This window comes from Polypterus senegalus, chromosome 2 (assembly GCF_016835505.1).
Source record: "Polypterus senegalus isolate Bchr_013 chromosome 2, ASM1683550v1, whole genome shotgun sequence".
NCBI classification, from domain to species: domain Eukaryota; kingdom Metazoa; phylum Chordata; class Cladistia; order Polypteriformes; family Polypteridae; genus Polypterus; species Polypterus senegalus.
In genome coordinates, this window is record NC_053155.1 from 296,863,340 (window position 1) to 296,886,763 (window position 23,424).

The 23,424-nt window shown below is 35.8% G+C and overlaps 1 protein-coding gene across 2 annotated transcripts in view; it reads right to left on the minus strand.

Moving 5' to 3' along the window:
- The window catches only part of trpc4b (transient receptor potential cation channel, subfamily C, member 4b), a 154,678-nt gene that overhangs the window by 36,514 nt on the left and 94,740 nt on the right, over positions 1 to 23,424 (minus strand). For both annotated transcript variants that reach the window (XM_039745819.1, XM_039745818.1), the window contains exon 6: positions 1,855 to 2,177. In XM_039745819.1, coding sequence (XP_039601753.1) covers positions 1,855 to 2,177 — 323 coding nt within the window. The remainder of the gene's footprint in view (positions 1 to 1,854; positions 2,178 to 23,424) is intronic.

Below are 23,424 nucleotides of genomic sequence, written 5' to 3' on the forward strand. Positions count from 1 at the left end.
GTGTTGCTTGTAATATTTAATTCAACTTTCTTTCTGAACACCTTCAAATTTTTTTACATAGATTCAACTTCAAAGTGTGGTGGAGAGGGATATGTTATCTGGAGGGTGAGCAAATATGGGCTGTTGTTCTATCAGGATTATATTATTAGTTTGTTGGAAATATTATATTATTTTGTTTGTTGTTACTTTATTCATTAAGGTTATATATTCTGTTATAGTACTTACAGATATGTTCACTCTTGGAATAAAAGACTAATCCCTCTGGTGCATGATTTCTGCTGATGACATTGTCTTGTGTAACATCAGAAATTAGGGGTAGAAAAATGGAGACAGGCGTTGGAAAATAGAGTGTTGAAGATAAACAGGAGAAACACAGAGTATATGAGGTTTAGTGATGATCAGACATTAGTCTGCAGGGAGAGCTACTGAAAAGATTAGATACATTTAAATATCTTGGATCATTGGTAGCCTAAGACAGAGAATTAGATGCAGAGATAAATTACAGAGTACAGTGTGGATGGCAAAATTGGAAGAATGTATCAGGAGTATTGTGTGATTGAAAAATTAAGGTGAAGATTAAAAGTAAAATTTTTAAGACAGTGGTAAGACCAGCAATGATGTATGAATCTGAGGCATGGACAGTAAAGGGAGTGCAGAAGAATAAGTTGGATGTGGCAGAAATGAAAATGTTAAGATGGATGTGTAGAGTAAAAACAAAGGAAAGAATAAGTAATGACACAATCAGAGGTACAATAAAAGTTGGGAGAGATATCTAAGAAAGTACAGGAAAGTAAGTTTATGTGTTATGGACATATATGAATGCGGGCAAAAGAGTGATGAAATAGAAGTACGGGGTGAAGAGAAAGCAAGTAAGTTCAAAGTGGAGGTGGATGGATAAAGTAAAAGAAGATCGTAAGGAAAATGGCCTGACTGTGGAGGAGATGCAGGAACAAGGTGTATGGAGAAGATTGATCAAGAACATTGACCCCACATAGAAGCGGGAAAAGATGAAGAGGAAGAAGATTCTGTTTATAGTTCTACTTTGATTTTCGTCTATAAGGCCCAACCCAAATGGTCAATTCACACACTCCTTTATTTGAACTGACCAATACACTTCAGTTTTATGTACTGACAGCCTGGCAGGAATTCGCAGGAACTAATTTTTGGCAGAATATTTCCATTTACAGTCAAAATTCTTAAATGCAGACAGAAGTCTTCTACTTCCTTTTTGATTTTCCTCTTATATTTGTACATACTGTATCACCAACTGCTGGAATGAAACTTTGAGAGTGCATTTAGCAATAAAATGTATCATGGGGCAACAAATGTTTATGTATTTGACTAGAAAGATTGAATATAATGAATATTGTAATCCTTGGCTTTTACAAACACTTAAACACATGTTTTCTTTTGAAGTATTGTGCTAAGTGGGCAGAAGCAGCTGCACTGTAACACATGCTCTTCTGGTAGGTTTATGAATTTTGAACACATTTGTCATGTATTCTTTCTGGTTCATTAGGCTTTATCTTCTTCCTAGGCAGTACTACAAAGAAATAAATTATTGTGGACAGAAGCTGGCCTAAAACTCTAACAATTTCTAAGATAAAAATAATATCTTTCTTTTTCTCACAATTATGAACTTTACTTTTTCAAAGCACTGTCTATTGAAATCCAAAGATAATTTGATTTGGAATAGGAATTATAATTATTATCACTTTTTATTGTAATTGTGTGTTACAAATTGTTATTTGTGATAACCATAAATAATACTTCCTTAAATACATTAAAAAAGACAGTTTAAGAAAGTCAAATTTGTTTATGGGAAAATAGTTATAGGTAAGAGAGACCACTTACGTTGAAAATGCGTTGTTTTGCTTTTCACATCTTATTCCTTTACAGACTAAAGTTGTATCATTTGCATTAGTTTCATAGTAAAAGTATAATTGATTTAATCCATTTGCAAAGGCTAGAAGTACCAAGCAATATATGAATAAAAATTTTAATATATCTAGTAACATTCTTCCAAGTGATATCTGTAGAGGTCCAAGATGAGAGTTTGCTGTAAACAGAGAAATTAACCTCAGAGAGCTAAAAATATTTGCAATGGCAAAAAAAGCCTCCGCCATGAGAGTTGGATGCCACATGTCCCAATCTGCACGCTTTGTTAACCCATTGTGCTGTGAACAAATAAAAGACAGGAAAAAACAAAGTTAGAAAAACAAGTTGTAAATTTGAAATCCATGTAATACAATGGACAGTAATTAGAGAGGCTGTTTTACTTTCTCAGAGTTCTCAATTAAAATATTTACATGGCCAGTGGATACTTGGTATGTATGAGTGTTTTCCAGATGCTCCAATTTTCCCTCACATGCGTGCATACAGGCAACTCTAAATTATCTCTTTATGAGCAAGTATAGGTATGTGACACAGTGTGCCTTCAAAAGGATTTGTACCTTTATGAAGGCTCAGTGCTCCCACTCTTGTCTGGGAGCATCTTGAACCCAAAACCATTGATGACGCAACTGGTTGAGCCAGCAGATAAGGACACAACTCAAAACAAGTGGAAGGTACAAAATTATTTTATTAAAACACAATTCAAGGAAGTGTCCTAAAAAGTGCAGTGCTCAAAAATGTTCAGTAAATAAATAATCCATAAAAACTGTGTATATTATGGAGGTTAAAACCCAATAAACAAACATTCCTTTAAAAACTGAAGTTCAAATCCACATAGTGACGATCTTTTAAAAAACACATGAGCCCCAGTGCGTCCCTTCTTACTTGGTGTACCCTCCCCTTATCCTATTCGGACCTTGCAGTAGGAGGAGACGCCTGCCAACCGTTGCAGTCAACCTTCTTATTTGGGCTCCGTTCCCTGCCGCTCTTCCAACGACGTACACAGGGCAACCCGATGAGCCCCACAAGCCTTACCTGCCACTCCCCTTCCGCCCTTACAGTCAATCGGGCTGCTTCTACTCCCAAAAAAGCGCTCAGTAGCTTCCAAGGCACAGAGGCTCACTCCCAACAACCTGCCTCACTCCATTCACCTTAGGCACACTCGCTCTCCATCTTCTAAGTCCTTTTAGCCTCCTTCGCGTCTTACCTCTCTTGGTCACAGGCCAGCCTGTTTTCCTCTCGACCATTGATCTGCTTTTTTCTCCCCTCCCGCACTTGTGCTTCCCTTTTAAAACAGGGACATGGCACTAATGCAGCACTCAGCACCTGCTAGAGCCAATTAGGGTTGTGGGCAATCCTGCACCTGTGCTCCAAGTGCAGGGCTGTCCGCTCCTGCATCACACATGGGAACCACTCTCACCACACTACTATTTATGTATTAAAATGGCACCTTTCTCAGCCGCAGACCCCAATTTACCACAGCCTTATCTGGAGTAATTGTTACCTTTCATTTTGCAGTTTTGTAGCTTTCCATGCAATTCTTATTGTAACAAGACTCTTCAGAAAATTAATGACAAAATAAATACTATTCCCTGACAACACAAAGCATAAGACAGGAGTTACTTCTGGTTGGGATGCCAGACCACTGATACATATATCAACATCTAAACTCACCTAAAGTGAGTCAGTTTAGTTACCATATATACTTAAGCTTATTGGAATCTGGGAGGAAGGTGGTATACTCCAGTGCCATCTCCATGCAGACAAAATCTGGGCTGGGTTGCCCTTAGATATATTATTATTGCCATAAATTGTTTTGGGGCATCTTCTTTTAAATGTCCTGCGAAAATGCTTTTAATACTGAATATGCGTCAGTTTTAAAGAAAACATTTTGCACTGTAGCAGTGACCATGTTTCTTGAAACTACACTGTAGGTGAAATGCATGGAAATGCATGAAAATCTGAGGATACTACAGAAAAAGTGAAGAAAACATAATGTTTTATATTGTAGAAAGGAAAAAGGAAACAAAATTTGAAATGTGCTGCCAAAACAGATCTTCGTCTTTGCCAGATATAGTTTTGGATTAAGAATGCTGAGCTTAATATCTTTACTTCTGCCAAATGTACTTAATATTTTGCATCAGTAAACTCAACATACAGTAAAATTGTTTATAATTGTAGCTTTTCTTCAGAAAGTTAATTTTGTTTGACAAAAACAATGCTAAATCATTTCATGAGTTGTTCCTTGAATCCTCAAAAAGAATTAAATGAGTTCTAGGAACTCAACCCTTTACATGTTTCTAGTAATTGCAATTTTTATTAAGATATCTATTATTTACCAACTGCACTTTATCATTACATACAGCAAAAAAAATTATTTTCAGTATGAGTTCTGAAATGGTAACCTTTATATCTGAATCAGTTTTGTGTACAAGTTAAAAAATATGATTTAATGTATCTTTTTGATGTTGTCATATTAATTCTTTTTTGTATCAGTAATATTTAGCATTAATAAAATCAGTAATATGTTATGTTATTTTATCTGTGTCCACCTGGTTGCTACACTCTTAAAAAATAAAGGTGCTAGAGAGGTCATTCAGAGTGATGCCATAGGGGAACCTCTTTTGTTTCCTAAAAGACTCATCCACATGAAGGTTCCTGAAAACTTCAATTTATTTAGCTCTGTAACAAGATTTATTCAGTAAATAACCAATAGGTTTTTGATTTTAAAAGGACTATCACTGCACACAATAACACAGGCAAAGATTAGGTTTTATTAATCTTTTGGTGTCCTGCTAGGTAGCCTACTATACATTAAAGATTTATTTTTTCCCCTACATATTGGGAAGCTTTTCACAGCACAAAAAAACAAATTCATATGCAAAGAACCCTTTGCAGAATAAAATGGTGCTCAGTCAAACAATAATTCTACAAAGAATAACACAACCCAGTAAAGAACCACTAAAAGCAGTTTCTGGTTTTGAACTTCACTCCTTCATAAGAAGTTCTTCCCTTCATTGTTTACAATCCTGTGTTTTCTTTTCTCTACCAACAAAGATGTCACCACAAAACATTTATGGGGAGAAAACCAGTGCTTGAAGTGGCCTGGTATGCATTCCTTCAGCAATTGTTTAAGAAGCCTCAAAACCATAGTACTGGCTGTTATTTTGTTCCACTTCAACCACTGCAGAAAACAACCCCAAAATTAAAATGTTCAATTCATTGCACTGCTGAAATGTGCAACCTCTAAGCAATATTGTTGTTTGTAACAAGTTAAAGTACAATATGATTCAGTGTTATAACCTCTATGTCTGTCTATGGCTAGGGCAAGAAAAAAGCTTAAACATCCAATTGATGAAAAACATGAAATGTAATGACTGAGTAAACAACACAAACAAATGAAATCATAATAATTTAACAACAACGATAATAATATAATAATAATAATCGTAAAAATTAACTTTTTTTAACTGATTAACCATTTCAATTAAAAAGAATAGTTTCCTCTCACGTTGTCTTTTGCAGTGTCCAACGCCAAAGCCAGACACTAGGAAAAGCAGGAAGTGATCAATGTCACTAATAATATTGGCCCTCTGGCAAAAAAATAAAAACAACAAATGTTCACAAAAAAGTACTGCGTTAATTACATAGTACTTCTTATAAAATCTACTCTCTCTCTTTCTATACATAAAGATGTCTGCCCATCCGGCATCCACAAGATTGCTGAATTATTAGCTGAACAAAGGCAACTAACCAACTTAAGATGGTAAACCATGTGGCATACAGTATTCAAGTTCTAGAATGTTTAATGAAAAAAGGTAACAAGAAGCACAAAGAAAGAGGCATGTAAGGGTGAATAAATTAAAAATATTTTTTTTTACCACATAATTATAGGAACACAAATGTCTAAAACAATATCAAATAATGGAGAGTTGTATGTAACAAGATAGCCTTAAATAGCCAATTACAAAAATTAATTAACATGCAGAGGAGTGTCCTCTTATTTTGTCATGCATTTTTGGGATATATTTATTCTGGACAATGCTAAATGTACACGCATTTCCAAAAAGAAATACCACAAAAAGGAAAGAAACTAAAAATAAAGATGAGTAAAGAATTGTGTACACTTACAGAAAATGGAAAGGGAGTGTAGAAATAACAGGATGAAGTTATTAGTCAATGGCAAAATTGTCGTATTATTTTTAACAACAGATAGGGCTAGCCTCCTGTACAAGGTTTAATTTTTAGTCGATTCATTATAAATTATAAAAGTTAAGGGTCTTGCATATTAACTGAGTGAATGTCTAAATGTATTTCTGTTAAATTGACTTTTTGAGTACAGTATGGAATAAAGGATTATGTTTGTCCTATTTTATATCTGTATCAGTGTTTTATTTTTAAGAGCTTCAAAAAATTGAATTCAAGCAACTGATGTTGTTATGACAATATAGCAAAGTAACTGTAACCTTCACAATTCACTGACATCCTTTGTTACAAAAGTATGTTGCTGGTCCTAGTGAGTAATCTGTTCATAATTCCCCTCCTCGGAATAAACTAATTGCAGTCTTTTCAAACATCATACAAGATCAAAAGAATAATTTAACATTAGCTGCAGGATGCAGTTGAAGTCTAGTTGCGTAGCCTGCTACACTTGTGGAATGTCACTTTTTCACCTTTATCTTTTTCTGTACCAGCACTTTTAGAAGGTGTGAAAATTTTATTTTAAAACTATGACTAAGTCTTTTCTGAACTGCATGCACTTTAGACTGTTCTCCAGATTAAAAGCAGTCATTTAAAACATCTGCAAACAATGTGCTCTTTAAAATACATTAATTTTAATGGGGGTGGGGGGGCAGGGGCAGCAGAAAAACTGACTGCTGTAAAGTAGCAGCAACATTAGAACAAATTTGTTTATTAGCATAATAGCATAACAAAGCAAACCATAAACTTCAGGTTACCATTGTAAGGTATGTGTTCCAAGTTCACATTTAAAGCTATGACTTCTATAACCTAGCAGACAAAATGCTGTATGGAAAAGGAAAACATGCTTGAAACTGCCTGCCTGTTAAACAAAAACATCCTGACATCATTTATATCAGCACAATTAATATTAGAAAATGAGATCATATATAACATTTTAACTTTATATTTTGTTCTCTAATAACAGTTGACACACACTTGCACAATGGGGACAGTTTAAGGGCTCTGGTGATGGTAATTCTCCACTACTACAGGTGATGACACTGTGAGATAACACCTTCTCTTTTCCTTACTCTGCAGACTGGAAGAGTGGCAGCTTTTCCACCACCGATGTCATTTGTGGTGTCCAGCCAAACTGGACCCACATTTTTTCCTTGAAATTAATGAAACCGGAGGGTGGCACGGTGGCGCAGTGGTAGCGCTGCTGCCTCGCAGTTAGGAGACCCAGGTTCACTTCCTGGGTCTTCCCTGCGTGGAGTTTGCATGTTCTCCCCGTGTCTGCGTGGGTTTCCTCCGGGCGCTCCGGTTTCCTCCCACAATCCAAAGACATGCAGGTTAGGTGGATTGGCGATTCTACATTGGCCCTAGTGTGTGCTTGGTGTGTGGGTGTGTTTGTGTGTGTCCTGCGGTGGGTTGGCACCCTGCCCAGGATTGGTTCCTGCCTTGTGCCCTGTGTTGGCTGGGATTGGTTCCAGCAGACCCCCGTGACCCTATTCGGATTCAGCGGGTTAGAAAATGGATGGATGGATGAAACCGGAAGCTCTGTCATTTTTGAGCAACCAGAACCAGATTCCTTTGAGAAAAGACATTTTCTTTAAAGCTATTAAATGCATTTGTTTTCTTTTTCCAATCCAATTATACAGGGTTTACCCACAGGTGCCCTTAACACTCTTTATTGCTTATCATGACACAGTTTACAAATAAGAAGTCTTTTTTTCCCATTATCCAGATATTTACCCATGTATTTTAATAATTAACTATTTTGAGAATTTATGTAATACTTAATGGCAGAGGGGTGTTACTAGAATATGCCATTTATCAGTATGGTGACTAGTGTAACTAATATGCATCCTAGTTATTAAATGTAAATTAACCTAGCTGATTAAAGGATGCTGTTTTGTTAGATCTCTTTAGTTTGCCACGTTGCATTGAACAAAAGCACAGAGGGTGTAAATAATAGACGTCCATTTTGGAGATCATTTAAAATGATGGCTCAAGACTTTCTTCATCTAGTATGCATTTTCCAAAACAGTGTCCGCATCTAAGCCCAGGTGTCAACATGTTAACTCATTCTTCTTCTTTTCAAATAAGCTATTCTTAAATGTATAAATCAAAGTTTACTGTTTTACAATTAAATTATGTTATAAGATTTTCCAGGTAATTATCTAATAGTTTAAACAATAATCTATATAGTGATAGACATTAATTTAGGAGCATCAGATATGGTAAAATATCAATGTCCATGATGTAACACAAAAGTTCCATCTATCATAACAAAAATAATGTAAGTAATTGTAATTTGTTCACTTATAGATGCATCGTCTCAAAAATGACATTATATTGGGGGATTTGTGGATCTTAGGTATTACGAAATGAAAGAACAACCTGAAAATGACTCTTGCATCATAGATAACATAGTTAAGTGACACAACACTGGCTAACTATAAATGAAAAAAAAAAAATTCTGGATTTCCTGAGACATACATCATAATAACAATCCGTTTATTAAAACAAATAAATTACACAAATCTTTCTGGGCACCTCATAGGGTTATCTGTCTTGCATAGGGAAATTACAATTATAAAAAAAGTACACAAAAATAATATTATGCCAATGTATATAACTTAAGGATAAGTTTGGAAAAGTACAAACACACATGTTTACATGACCCACCCCACAACACACCTACACTCACACAGGACCAATTTAGAGTCTCATCATTAACATACACATCTTTTAAACGAGAAAGAAAGATTTTAGACACAGGGAAAGCATGCATACTCTACAACAAAAGGGAAACTGATTTAGATCCATTAAGCACTAGCTTTATCCACTGGAAACTTGCTATTTCACAAGTCTTTTCAGGTTTGATGCAATGCAAACATAAGACTGGCATATACAGTATGTTAAGACAACAGTTTTCCTATATAAAACCCTATGTATAGCTAATCAAAATGGAAAACCTATGGCAAGCTCTCTTCCTCCACCATTTTCAAGGCAAAATTATTTCTTGCATAAATGAGGTTGGTATGATTAAGTCTTTACCAAATCCAAATATTAATTTAGATATTGCAGTATACATTTTCTTACTACGTGGTTGAAAAACAATTACACCAGTAATGACAGTCATAGGGAGTCATATATTTCAACCACATCTTTGAAAAAGGAGTAGATGTCCGCGTTAGACATATTTGTAAATTTTTGTGTTTGGGCTTCCTGAGGCATACTTTGTCAAGAAAATGTGTCATGTAGGAATTTGTTTTCCTTTTCTCTATTGCTAAAAGACAATGTCTCGCCTTAGCTTAATATATGTTTCTTTAATTTGCATTGTTCTGATTGTGAAAAGTCCTGTGGTGGGTTGGCACCCTGCCCAGGATTGGTTCCTGCCTTGTGCCCTGTGTTGGCTGGGATTGGCTCCAGCGGACCCCTGTGACCCTGTGCTCGGATTCAGCGGGTTGGAAAATGGATGGATGGATGGATGATTGTGAAAAACAAAATGTTTTAAAAGCTATTACAGGTATTTATTTATTTATTCTGTTTATGAATCCCTCTATTGAAAGAAAGAAGTTCAGAATATTATTTTGTTAAATTTATATGTGTATGTATGTTTAAACTTTTTCCATACTATTTTATTTTCTGTCACATTTTCATGAATATACAGTATATCCATGCATGCATTCTGAAACTGTACCTTAACAAAAGCAAAGCATAAAAATAAACTGAACTGAAAATTTTAATTTTACAGGTAAAATGTAATCAAATTTGACTGGGTGAAATATAAAATATGTGAACCAAAATAAAAAAATATATATGACTTTTTTAATACTGTCATTGTTTTATTTACTGCTGTAGATTTAGAGGATATTAAAACAGTATAAAGCACTATATTAAGACATGAGTATTGAAAAATGACAATTAAAAATAGTTAAATAATAAAAAAAACTAAAAATATTTTAAGTGAAATTTTATGATTGATTATAGAACTGTTGTAAGTAATGGAAGCACTGCTTCACATACAAAAACCAGTATATGTGTTTTTTCTAAAATGCTACAAATTGTACTGGTAGCAAGAATGTGAATTAAATAATTGGACTAACAAAGTGACACAAGTGCACATAAAATAACTATATAAAATTAAAAACTATAGATGCCAAGCATGGTCTTAACATATAATGTCTACTGATTTGTTACTAAAGAATAGCAAAGCCATTACTGTTGATCAAAGTTGGCTTCCTTCTGATTTCTAACACAATTCTGAAAACAAACAGACAGACAATGTGGCAGAAATCACAGAATGTGCTCCCAGTTTCTGAAGAGCTGGACTGGTTATATGAAGGTTGCAAAAAGTCACCAGTGACACGTATGACGTGCTAATTATTCAACCTGCCTATGTTACAGTTAGGGCTGGGCGATATGGCAAAAAAATAAAACCTTGATTTTTTTACAATGTATGGATGATTTATGATTTATTTGAATGCTTCAACATTGAAATTATTTAACCTATTCTTTAGGGAATAAAACACAAAATGAGAAGCTTGTACACATTTTGCAAACTAAAAATACAATTGTCCCCTTGTTAGAAATACAAAAAAAAATAAATATATACAGTACATATATATATATATATACATAATATATATAATATATATATATATACACACACATACATATATATACATATATATATACATATATATATATACACACACATAAAATTGCTGGGCAACAGTAAAAAAAAATTTTTGTGATTAATTGCAGACAATCACAACAATCACATTGTTATCTGCAAAATTCAATAATGAACACAAATGTAGTGTACTGTGCGTATTTAGTTTGCAAATACTTTAAACAAATTTGGTGCTTTTTAATAGCAGTATTCCCTTTACATAGTATCAGTTAACATATTTCTTGTAAATTTCAACTTAAACATTCATTTAATCAAATCAAATATAAAACCAATGCTATTTTCCACTGCCTGGGCATTAACGTTTTATCTAGTTTGTTATAGAAAAACAAGTTACCCTCAGAGTCCAGAGCCACGATCACATTATAAAAGGCACCTTCCGAGTAACAGCAAGTTAACATTTCTAAATCTATTTTCTTTTTTATCTGAACAGATAACGGCAGAAACATTTTCTTTTATCAGGGAGCAGCATAAACATCTATATTCAGTAGCAACTCTTTGAGGTCTAATATTTTTTCCAAAAAACTCAGTTTTCTGAAAAGCGCACAAAGCAATGGTTTTACATATTAATCTACATAAAAAGTCTGTTGCTGCCTGTTGCGCCTGCTGTCGGCACCTGTTTGCAGCAGCAGTGGCTGCGCAGGGGGGCGACTCGACGACCAGCAGGAATGGGCTGGCTGCCTGGCTGTCTTTCTGAGACAGGTGCACGGGGGTGGCAGTTGCAGTGAGACGCAATATGGTTTGTACCTCCTGTCATCATGTCTGTCCTCCCAGGCGAACGTTGCCATAGGTGCATCAGCTACACAAACATGTTCAGCACCATGATCAGCTGAGGACCAGCCAGATGATGCCGGTACCTCACTTTCGTTTTCAATCTACATCTCCAGATCACTTGCATCAAAATCAGAGTCTTACAAATTACAGTTTGATTTAACGATAATACGAAAAAAGTAATCCATGGATTATTTTGCTTTGAACATTCACTTTGGTATCTCTCTACATGGCATTTTAGAAGCTGTTTGCTCTTTGCTACTTATGCACTTAATGGGAATCAAGGTCAAATCAACAAAGTTAACTTTCCTTGTAGCAAAAGTGTATCAAAAAACACTGTAACAAAAAGATCACTGATCTCTATAGATCACTAGCAAGACTGATGCTTTCACAATAATAACAAAAACTGCATTAACATGATAATATAAATATAATTATACTATATAATATATATATACATATACAGATATACAGTATAGATAAATTATTGCCAGCGGATAAAGGTGTTTTTATATTTGCAACCCTTGTTCTTCTCTGCAGCTTCCACATTTCTTTTGCATCACTTGCAGGAAACTTCATAATTTTGTGCAGTTTTCCTCACAACTTTTTTTTTATATTTATTTTCTATCTCTCACTGCTCTTTCCTATACTTCAGTCATGCCTTCTGCTTCTATCACAGATCAGTTTTCTTTATCTTTTTATTTGTTTTCCCAAATACGCAGTTTAGCTTGCAGAGCACATCAGCCAGCTTCTTCCCTCTGCTACCAGTACAGCTTTCTTGAGTTACTCGCCTGTAGAGTAGTGGTTGTCAACCTTCTTGACATGTGAAACATTTTTAATTTGCAAATTTCCTCACTCTAATGAGACTAGAAGTAGATCCCCTCTACCATCTGCATCTTCTTAAAGTTCCTAGCACTTTCTTGCACATGTTCTGGGAATGTCATCTGGCTGTGGCTCTCTGGCACTATGTGGCTCAGCCTCTCTTTACGATTCTTTTCCCATTTCTTTGTCCCCACTCCTTCCTTTTTCTCCTCCCTCACTTTCCCTTTCCCCCTTCCAGTGTAGGCTTTTAATAACTGCAACCACTGCAATTAAATTGCTTTTAGCCTCTGGCTAGAAGTCACCTGTGCTTGTCAGGAAGTCTTCATTTTACAATTGAGATAGATAGATAGATACTTTATTAATCCCAAGGGGAAATGCACATCTTACCCTTCTTGAACTTTCTACATCTCAGATCAACAACTCTTCCACCATACTATCCACAATGTGCTTCATGTCTTTCAGTTATTAAAGAGTGTCACGGGATGCCAGGAAGGACTGGGAAGTGGCGTATATGTACTCCAGGCAAAAAGGGGGAAACTGCCCTGGATCTGGAGAGGACCATGGGAGAGGAGAAAGGAGGTTCAAGCCTGTTGGGACCCATGGCCACTGCCAGGGGGTGCCCCGAGCCTCATGGAGCCCAGGAAACATTCACTTCCTTCCACACCCAGGAAGATAGAGGAAGATTCTTCCAGGGACGCCTGGAGTGCTTTCAGGTGCAAGAGCAGCACTTCCGCCACACCAGGAAGTGCTGCCGGAAGAGCATCATCGAGCACCTAGAGCACGTCTGGGTGAACCTAAAAGGGACCGCCTTCCTACAGTTGGAGGGCTAGAGTCGGGAGTGGAAGCAGGATGAGGCTCCCGTGGAGAGAGGAAAAGGCGGCCCACAGAGAGAAAGGCCCGTATTAGGGGTGATTGGTGCTGGGAGGGACTGTGTGAGAACTGTAAATAAACATGTGCTTTTTATAAAGATGTGGTCTCAGTCTGGTGGTGTTCGGGCTTATCTCACAAGAGATAATTGAGGGTTTCTCCATTCTCCTTTCTTCATTTTTTATTTTATTTTTGACCCCTTACTTTGCCATACACTCCTTCATGAGATGTGTGTGTGCCCAGTAACTCTTTATTTTTTGACCTTCACAGATTAAAAACTGTGGGGCACTGGGTTGGAATTCTGTGGGCCTACATGTATTAATTTTAGATGGATTGGATAGCAAGGGCGAGAGGGTGTTCCAGCTTATGGATTTATTAAGAGTGGAGAATGCAATGGAGTGACAAAATGTCTTGTCTGGTTTTCATAGACAGACAGTTGGAAATTACCTTCCTAAATTACATTTACCTTACCTAATACATTTACCTTTGCCTGACCTGATTCTCGCAGACCAGCAAATTTTTTTTATGTATTTGTTGCTAGTCCAAGGACCAGCAGTTGAGATACACTGCAGCATAGAAGTCATTTCCTCCAATCAGCCTTCCAACCGCTCACATGCAGACTGTTTAATCTTCTTTCCCATTGCAACTTTGCCACAGTTGCTGGGTAAGAAGGCACAATGGGCATCTCTGGTGCATTCTTCCCCGACCTGCAGATAAGGTATGCACTTTTAGCGCACCTTGTATGGTGAATGCTCAAGAAGAGACTTATTTTTGTCCTGTGTTTTCACGCATTGGTTGCATTCTGTATGCTGTTTTAAGTGCTGAAGTAAACTGAATGTGCTTACATTTTTAACATCTATCATTTTTGCAAACTTTGCTTTTTGCATTTTTATACTGATCACAGCCTTTCTTTGGAACAAGCTCATTTGAGAAGAGACATTTGTCATATTGCTTGCATTAATGTTTTGTCTGTACATACGTGACCAGCATATCAAACTAGGGTGTTTGCTAAATTGTTTAACTGCACAATATGGTAACTTAAAAAAAAAAAAAATGTATTTGAATAAAGCTTTAAAACATTCATTTAAATTAAATGATTTAATCAGGAAACCTCTTCTAGTCCTAGTTAAAGCAGATTAATGATGGCATTCAGTAATAAATGCATAAGTACTTAAGGTGCTGTAATAGAGTGAAGTTTCTTATAGTACAAACTATACATAACAATACTATGCTTATTAAGTTTGTTGAACTCCATAATACTTTTCTATAAATCAATGTGCATGGCATGCCTAAAAGAGACTGACATATATAAAGCCTTTCACTAGTTAATACCAGTTTCAATTGATTTTAAGTAGAAAACACTGTGTTTATACACTACAGACATTGAATTTCACAAACCTTGCTTAAAATCACTGAGAGTGTGATTTTCAAAGAGTATGTAAACAATCAATTTATTTAACATTACAATAAAGTACTAGTTGCATATTTTCCTTAAAAAGCATACATCTATCCTATATCTTAAAATTATATTATGGCTTCTTATTTGTTTTTTTTTTCTATATATTATTCTGTATATTCTATATAATTCTATATTTCTATATATTGGTCTATATTCATTCTTTTGTCAGCATCTGACAAAAGGCAAGCCTCAATAGGGTGACAGAACAACAGAGAAGTAAGTAAGTAGAAAACTCACCCTATAGTATAAATATGAGTGAGTAATGCCCGTATAATAGATTTATCATTTTAAATAAATGATTTCACAGCTGAATTCTTATGTATTGATTGCCTGTCCATAATGTAAATTCACACCATCAGCAATCAAGTTATATGCAGAGTAATTTAAAAGCTATTCATAATGGAATGGACAAGCATTGCTTACTCTAATAAAATGCCAGCACATATTTCAAGTACAGTTACAACATTAAAAAAATGTATTTTATGTCGTGCTTTTAACAAAATGCTCTTTCTGATGCAAAGATATAATGTCCTTTTTCTTATGAGCTTCCTGTCCTAACCTGTGCATATAATGACTTTCTCAGATAGTCTAAGGCATAATCATAGCCAATTATTTTAATTCAAGGTATTATACCAAGATCAGAAATTCAATTTAAGACCCAGCCACCAGTTACTGAAGTCGTGAATTGGAAGGCTGACACTATGTAGCATTATGTACTTGTTAAGCAAGGTGTGTGTTTTTTGTTAATGTGCTGATATCTTTAGCATAAAGACCTGAAGTTTCAGAAGCAAATTATGAAAATGTAAAATTATTATATCAGTAGGCATTTTTAAATTAGTTAGGCAGGGCAGCATAAAGTAATGTGAACATATTCTACCCTTATAAATTGAGGCAGATGGCTGATGGTCTTCATTTGAAATGAAAGCTCACTATGCTCATATTTTTTGCAATAGAGTCCTTACTCATGCTTGTGCTGTTAGTAGAGAAAGAAAAGGGCAAAACAATAAGCACAGAATTTATGAATGATCATTAAAATGCTCAACACAGGACAACGCAATACAGAACTGAACAACATTACAAAAGTAATAAGCAAAGCGTACATCATTTAGTAGTGTTAACTCAATAAGTCCAGGTTTCTGGTGTCCTCTTACCCAAATAACTTAAAGCAACTAGGCATATTTTTGATAACCATGCTTTAACTCAGAAATCAAAAATAGTCACCCATCTTCACTAAAAGTGATTGCGTGAAAGGAACTTTTGTTTGGGTACAGAAATCAAACCAGTGCCAGTCATTTTCTAAGTCTCACTTATAGCATCATTGCAGCACCCTTTCCCGGACAGCTAGATTGTCCAGTTGAGCTGTGGGGCCTTTTTAAAGTGTGATTCTCAGGTACCACCTCTTCCTAATCAGGTCATTGTTCAGCTGGCATCCATTCTCACATCCGCTTTATTTAAGGTCCTCTATTTGAGATGTTCTTGACTCTGTTTTTCATTCGGTTAGTGCTAATGTGTAGTAACAAGTCTTGTAATTTTTCTTTCTCATCCTGCCTTTCACTGTACTGACAGTTCAATTTGGCATATGGCCTACACATTCATGTTGAACTATGAACTGAAACAAATGTAGCCACTCCAACAAACAAGCAACTTAACTCAACCTTTCAAAATAAAAGCTATTATACCACTGCATAGTCACTTCATATTGTAAAAGGTAGCCCATACGTATATGATTTAAAGTGATGATCAGCCTCCACTGCTAGCAGTTCCTTCCTGACACAGAACACAATAATCATGTTCTTGTTTGTTCAGAGTCCGACTATAGTAGGTAGTCACCTTTTCTCCTTACAGATACTGCTGGGATGACACAGCTCTGAGGTCCATGCATCCTTTAATAATCTAAAAGCTTTTAGTCCCACAACTTCCCCATTTAAATGGTTGTGTTTTACAGTGTATATGAGCTGTTGCAATTAGATAGCCATAGTTTGCAAACCCTGGCATAAACTTATGATAATATGAGGCAAATCATTGAAAGCCTCAGTTTTACCTTTGTGTGGTCTGAACTGACCAATCCTGGGTAGATTTCACTTTGTCCTGTTCTGTGGTAATATAACCAGCCGCTCACCTGAAGACCTACAAAAAGCACTTCTCTTCCCAATTGCTGGAACTTTACAGGGTGCAGCTTCAACATATCTTCTATTGCAGCAACTAAATGTCAGACCAAAGAGCTAGTAATTCCACTATATCACAGTATAGGCAAAGCCCACCTGCTTTTTTTCACTTCCAAATTTCCCTGCTACAAGAAGAAGTTGGAAGAGGAGGATCAGGAGTTGTCACAAAAGTTGAAATGCCAAAGCAAGTTAACCATAAATTTAAAATAAATTATTGCCAAAACCATAAACAATAACAAAACTCAAAATCAAAAAGGGAATTACTACACACTACACTCAAAATCACTCTCTTATGTGCTTCTTTATAAAGCACTGATCATCAACTGGCGGCAAATGAAACGCGTTAAGTGGGCTTGAATTCAAATCACAATGCTGAAACGGGCTACTCACAGTGCTTAATCAATGGCTAAATGACACCAATCCGCCCGCTGAGCCATTCAATCTGGCCCAGCTTTTAATTGTGTGATGACGATTCCAAAATTGTGAGGATCAAAAAGAAAATGGTTGTCCACACTATTAAAGCAACAAAAAGGTTCTTGTTGTTGACAAAACCCCTGTGCTCTTTGTAGAAAGTAATCCCAAAATGTATGAATCCCCTCCTGAGTACCCATGCCAACAGTGACCTCGGCCACTTTGTTAATAGCCCTCTAACTCTAACAAAATGTATGAAAACTGATCAGATGCCCTCTAACTCTAACAAACTGATCAGATGGCTTGGAACATCTAGTCTTTTGGAACAATGACATTTCCTAATATAATGCCAGTACCTCCAGCAATTACAAGAGCAATCACTTTTTGATTCTTATTCCAGATATAAAAATGATATTAGTCTCTTTGTTCAAGCTGTCCCACCATTATTAGACTTAAAGTTCACATTTCTAGGGACTGTCAAGGGTTCTAGGAATGCCCTGTTTATTGTCCCCAGACCCCAAGCATTTCTCGACTGTCCTTTGTTAATAGAGTTTGCTGATTTCTCTCACAATGGATAGAACCTTTAGATCAGACCCAATTACCCACATTACCAGTAGGGTCAATACTACAATACTTGACTCTACTCTGTATCCCGTTCTTATAACAAAAATTCTTATTTTACCTAAATAATGTCTTTACATCTGGTCCACATGATGTCCAATTCTTTCTTGACGACTTACCACAAAGTACGTTTTTTTTCAGTAGCTTCATTTAATTTTTTTTCTAGGTAGATAGGTCGAGGAGATGATAATTATTCAGTGCAGCCGGAATCAATATCACCAAAAAATACATTCTACATTCTGGTCTAAATCAAAGCTGCCCTTCAGATTCATCACCTAAATAATGTTCTCTTATTTATTAGATTTTCTATTGTGAAAATGTGACAGCTATTTTAATGATTCAATTGTGCAGGTCAGTTGTAAGGCAACAAGGCGTATGTTAGGCAATTGATATTCACCTGTATAAATGTATTTTCACAACACAGGGATTGAATAGTTGTGCAAACAGCATATTTCCTGTTTTTTTCTTTTTAAGTTTTTTCTAATGAAAAACTTTTTCATAATGAAAAAAAAACTAAAGCTGAGTGTTAAGTGCTTAGAAATAAATACATTATAGAGACTAAAATTAGAGGATTGGTCAAGGAACTGAACACTTTTGCAAGGCACTGAATATAGAGAGAAGATGGGTACGAGCTATCCGTATTGAAGGTGTTGATTATCTTGGTCAGGGGGAAAGAATAAATGGTATAAAGGAGAATATATACAAGAGAATAGATAGTTCTAGCTAGAAGGACTGAGAAAGGGCTTCCTTCTGTCATATCACAAGTCCAAACTGGATTTATTAAAGGTAGACACTTTGCTTTTAAACTTCGATGTTTATTTAATGTAATGTACTCACCAATAATTAATCAAACACACCAGAGATCTTATTATCTTTGGCTACAGAAAAAGCATTTGACATGGTTGAATGGGACTACCTATTCACCTCATTTCACACTGTATAACTCTATACCAGACCAAAAGCCTCTGCTTGTATTAATAACATTATTTCAAACTACTTCATACTAGACAAGGGATTTGACAAGGATGCCCCCATCACCATTGCTTTTTGCAATCACCATTGGCCATTCACTTTCAAAATGCATCAGAGATAAAGGGGATTATCAGAGAAGGATTGGAACAGAAAATATCACTTTATGTAGATGTTACTGCATATATCAGATCCACAAACTTAGCGCATTAAGGAATACTACCAGTATTCCTTAATGCACTAGTAGATTTGAAAAGGTAGATGGACTCAAAATTAATTTGTATAAAAGTGTGAATTTTCCAGTGAACTCTAGCACACAATATTAGTCTGGACATCTAAACATTTATTTTAGCAAATCATTTTAAATACCATGGGGTAAACATCACAAGTAAATGTAAAGATCTTTTTCAAAAACATTTTCTCTGAGTATGGAAAAAATTAAACAAGATGTGAACAGTTTAACTTCCATCTCACATTAGCAGGGAGAATCAATACTGTCAACATGACCATCCTTCCCAGTCTTCCTTTTCTATTTCAGAGCAACAACATATACAATAACACATCATTATTTAAGAAACCGGACTCAATTATGACTTAATTTATTAGGTATTCGAGACATCTACGCATCTAAAGGGTGACACAAAGACCTAAAGCAAAAGGGGGCATGGCTCTACCTAGTTTTCAATTTTATTACTTAGAGACAAATATATAAGACCTGGAAATTGACACAAATTGATTAATATACATTAGCATGGTCTGCAATACAAAAAGAAAATCTTGCTGTGCTTCATTATAATGTCCAGGCTTTGTGCCCCAGCAAATACAAATTATCATCAATACACTAATAATCTAATTATCCATCAACCTCTCAGAATATGGACCCAACGGAGGAAGCACTTTAAGGCAGAGAAGCTTTGATCTGTTGCTCCTCTAAATGATAATTACCTTTTTCTACTCTTTCAAACCTACACAGTATTTAATGCTTACAAGAAGATTAAAGTGTAAAGTATATAGATAATGTCTTTGCATGTTAAGAATAAATACACTTCAAATTTAAACTTTACATCAACATAATTTTTACACTGCTTTCAAATCAGAAAGTTTACTAAAAGGAACCTGCCCAATTTTCCTCCCATTTCTATTTCAGAAGAAATACTGATCAGTCTTGAAGATTTAGACAGCATCTCAATAATATTTAAAAATATTTTAATGTCCCTTCCTTGCAAAGATTCCAGGGTAAAGTGGGAAAAGGATATTTCACTTACCATCTCAGAAAAGGAGTAGAAGGCAGCTATGCATAGAATACACTCCAGCTACACATGCACAAAGAATTCAATTATTCAACATAAATTTTTCAGGCTAAGATTCAACCTGTGAACGTTACAATCAAGCTCTAGCTTCACTAGGCCACAAGTTTTGGGCATGCACCAAATTAACATCAGGCTGGACAAAAATCTTTGAATGCCTATCAGACAGCCTTGGTGTCACAAGTGTTCCTAACCCATTAGCACCTGTGTTTGGTGCACTCCCAAATGGGCTTAAACTACAGAAAGACAAATTGATTGTAATTGTTTATACCACACAACTAGCATGCAGATGTATCTTGCTCAACTTTCTTACTTAAAGGATCTGTTCAAAACTTTTTTTTAAATATGGCAAAATCTAATGAAATCCTTTTTTAAAATAAGCATTTACATCAAGGAAAAGGACATTCTCCCTTCTTTGTTTTTTTTAAAGATTTGCTCTTCTTGATGGCTCTTCTCTCCTCTCATGTAGGGCTTGAATTCTGCTTTGTTTAAGTTTGACATGATTGTATAGAATGTTATTTTCTTTGTTGTACAAGTTAGACTTTATCATATTTAGTTTTATTTTCTTCAAATAAAATCAAAAATAAAATCTTTAACCATTTCCAGAAAATAAAAAAAAAAACAAAATTTGACAATAATATATTTAATTCAGCTGGCTTAACATATTTTTGTTATGTTTATGATAAACACGGTATAAGTTATTAAAGACAGATAAGGCATAATTTTACAACTGCAGTCTTATATCTGCATTGTGTGGCGGACGGCCAATGCAGGTACACAATCTGTAACATATTCAAAAGTGGGAGAGACTTTACTTAAAGTAAGACTACCTCTAAAGAGAACATATTTTTTCTGTTACATACATGGGGTGGGGGGTTATCTACGCACAGATGTAAGTTTGTGCATTTAACTTACTATAATCTACATACAATTGCCAATCCCCATTTTATTCCTTAGTAACATAGTAAATAAACATCACGGAGACATGGAAGGTTCAATAGTAACAGCAACTAACATACCCTGCACCATGCTTACCATCTCTGGTTTTCATGCAAGGAAATCATGCCAGGGGTTGCTTAATAGATATAGCCTCCCTAGGGTGGGGATTGAATTCTGCTTTGTTAAGTTTGACTTAATTGTATGGAATTTTATTTTCTTTGTTGTGATGGTTAGACTTGATCACATGGAATGTTATTTTCTTCAAATAAAATCAATAAAAAAAAGATTTTTTAACCATTTGCACAACATAAAAAAACAAATTTGACGCTAATAATACATTTATTTCAGCTGTCCGAACATATTTTTGCTTTGTTCAAGATAAACATGTTATAGGTTGTTAAAGGTAGCTAAGGCATAAGTTTAAAACTGCAATCTTATATCTGTATTGTGTGGCGGACGGCTGGTGTCCTTACCCAGCCCAGACGCCTGTACCGTGGAAGGACCGGGGAGATATTGTGCTCATGGCATTATCTCCATGGATTGCTAAATGGCAGCCCCCCTGTGTGCTGCAGCACCACGGATTCCCAAAGGGCCTCATGAGAGTTGGAGTTTACTGGGTCAGGCCTGTTGGGTTCTGGGGTTTCCGCCAGGGGGTGGTGCAGGTGGCAGTGTTTTTGACCACACAAACAGAAGGGAACCACGTAGTTCAGATGTCTCTTTTTTGTTGTGCAGAGATTGCAGCTGAAGTTGTCATATCCAAAAAGCTTCACAAGCTCTAGGACTGTCAGACACCACATTATTGGCTATCAGACTGCAGCAAGTTTGCAATACTTTAGAAATGTGAAACTGTGCTGAAAAGTCTGTACGGAGTTGTGTAGTTTGTCACCACCTGCGATTCACAGAAGTGTAATCTGACAGCCACAAGACAATGAGATCCATCAACTTCAGTTATTAAATTTGATATACCCTCATTTTAGAAGTTGTGTAATGTGCAAATAGCTTTAGACAATCCTTAATACCAGCATGTATTTTTTTTAAAAAAAACTGTTTTTGCAGCTAAAACATTTTGGTAAAATTAAACAATGTCATTCACTGGATGTTCAAATTGTTCTTTATGAAGGTTTCAGTTAATTAATAATGCTGCAAGAATCATGACAAAAACTAGAAAGTCTGACCATTAGGCTTGCTTCCAGATATGATTAGGGTGAGTTTAAAATGTTCCTTTTCACAAAAAAATAATAAAAAAATTAAAAAAACTTAGTTGGCTAATGCCTTCATCCAAAGCAGCTTACCACACTTGAGATAAATTGTTTGGGATACTGATGAAGGCTGCATTGGACTTCAAATCCTGAATTACTGGGCTCAAATCTTGCTACTGACACTGCGTGACCACGAACAAAACACTTCACCTGCCTGTTGCTTCACCTGGATGAAGATTTAAATGGCCAAGGCACTATTTATATACTGTATCTTTGGTTATTATTACTTACAAACCAGAGTCTTCATTAATATCTTAAGTATGTTTGTCTACTAAGAACTGGAAAGATTAACAAAATAATAGTGAATGTTTGAGGTTTTATCTGCAGAACCAAATAGCTTTGCACTGATCTGCTTGCCTATATAAGACATGCCCCTTCAGTCTCAGCTTTTAAATCCAGACATGGGGAGAACATGCAAACTCCACGCAGGGAGGACCCGGGAAGCGAACCCGGGTCTCCTAACTGCGAGGCAGCAGCGCTACCACTGCGCCACCGTGCCGCCCCACTCACTAATATAGTCTGGCATATCCTAACTAGAGCAGCTGATTAGCTGTGCAGAAAACATCTCTTTGTCAGGCATTTCTATCAAAATATAAGTAATGCAAAAATATAAACAATTAGTAACCCTTCTCTGTTATTTTAATTATTAAGCTGTTTTCCTGCCCATGGGAAAGACACCAGAGATTTTGGGAATTTTGGAATCAAAGGATGGAAAGATTGACATTATGTGAATTCTCAGCTGGGGGTTGGGAGGCCAATTGGTCCAGTTTGCCTTTTCAATTTGAATTATAACTGACCATTGGCTTATTGCAAATTACACTTAGATTTAAGTGCTAGACCAACAGTCCATGCTTTATCATGGCAGTGACCAACTAGTTTGTAGTAATGCAATTGTAAGAGTTTCGACAGGATTGCATGGTGGTGCAGTGGTTTAGGCTTTTGTGGAGTTTTCTCCTGTTTTTCTTCCACATTCTAAATACATTCATGTTATTTTAATTGGTGATAAAGCATCTTACACATTCAAGGTTGCAAATGAAACAGAAAAAAATATATTAAA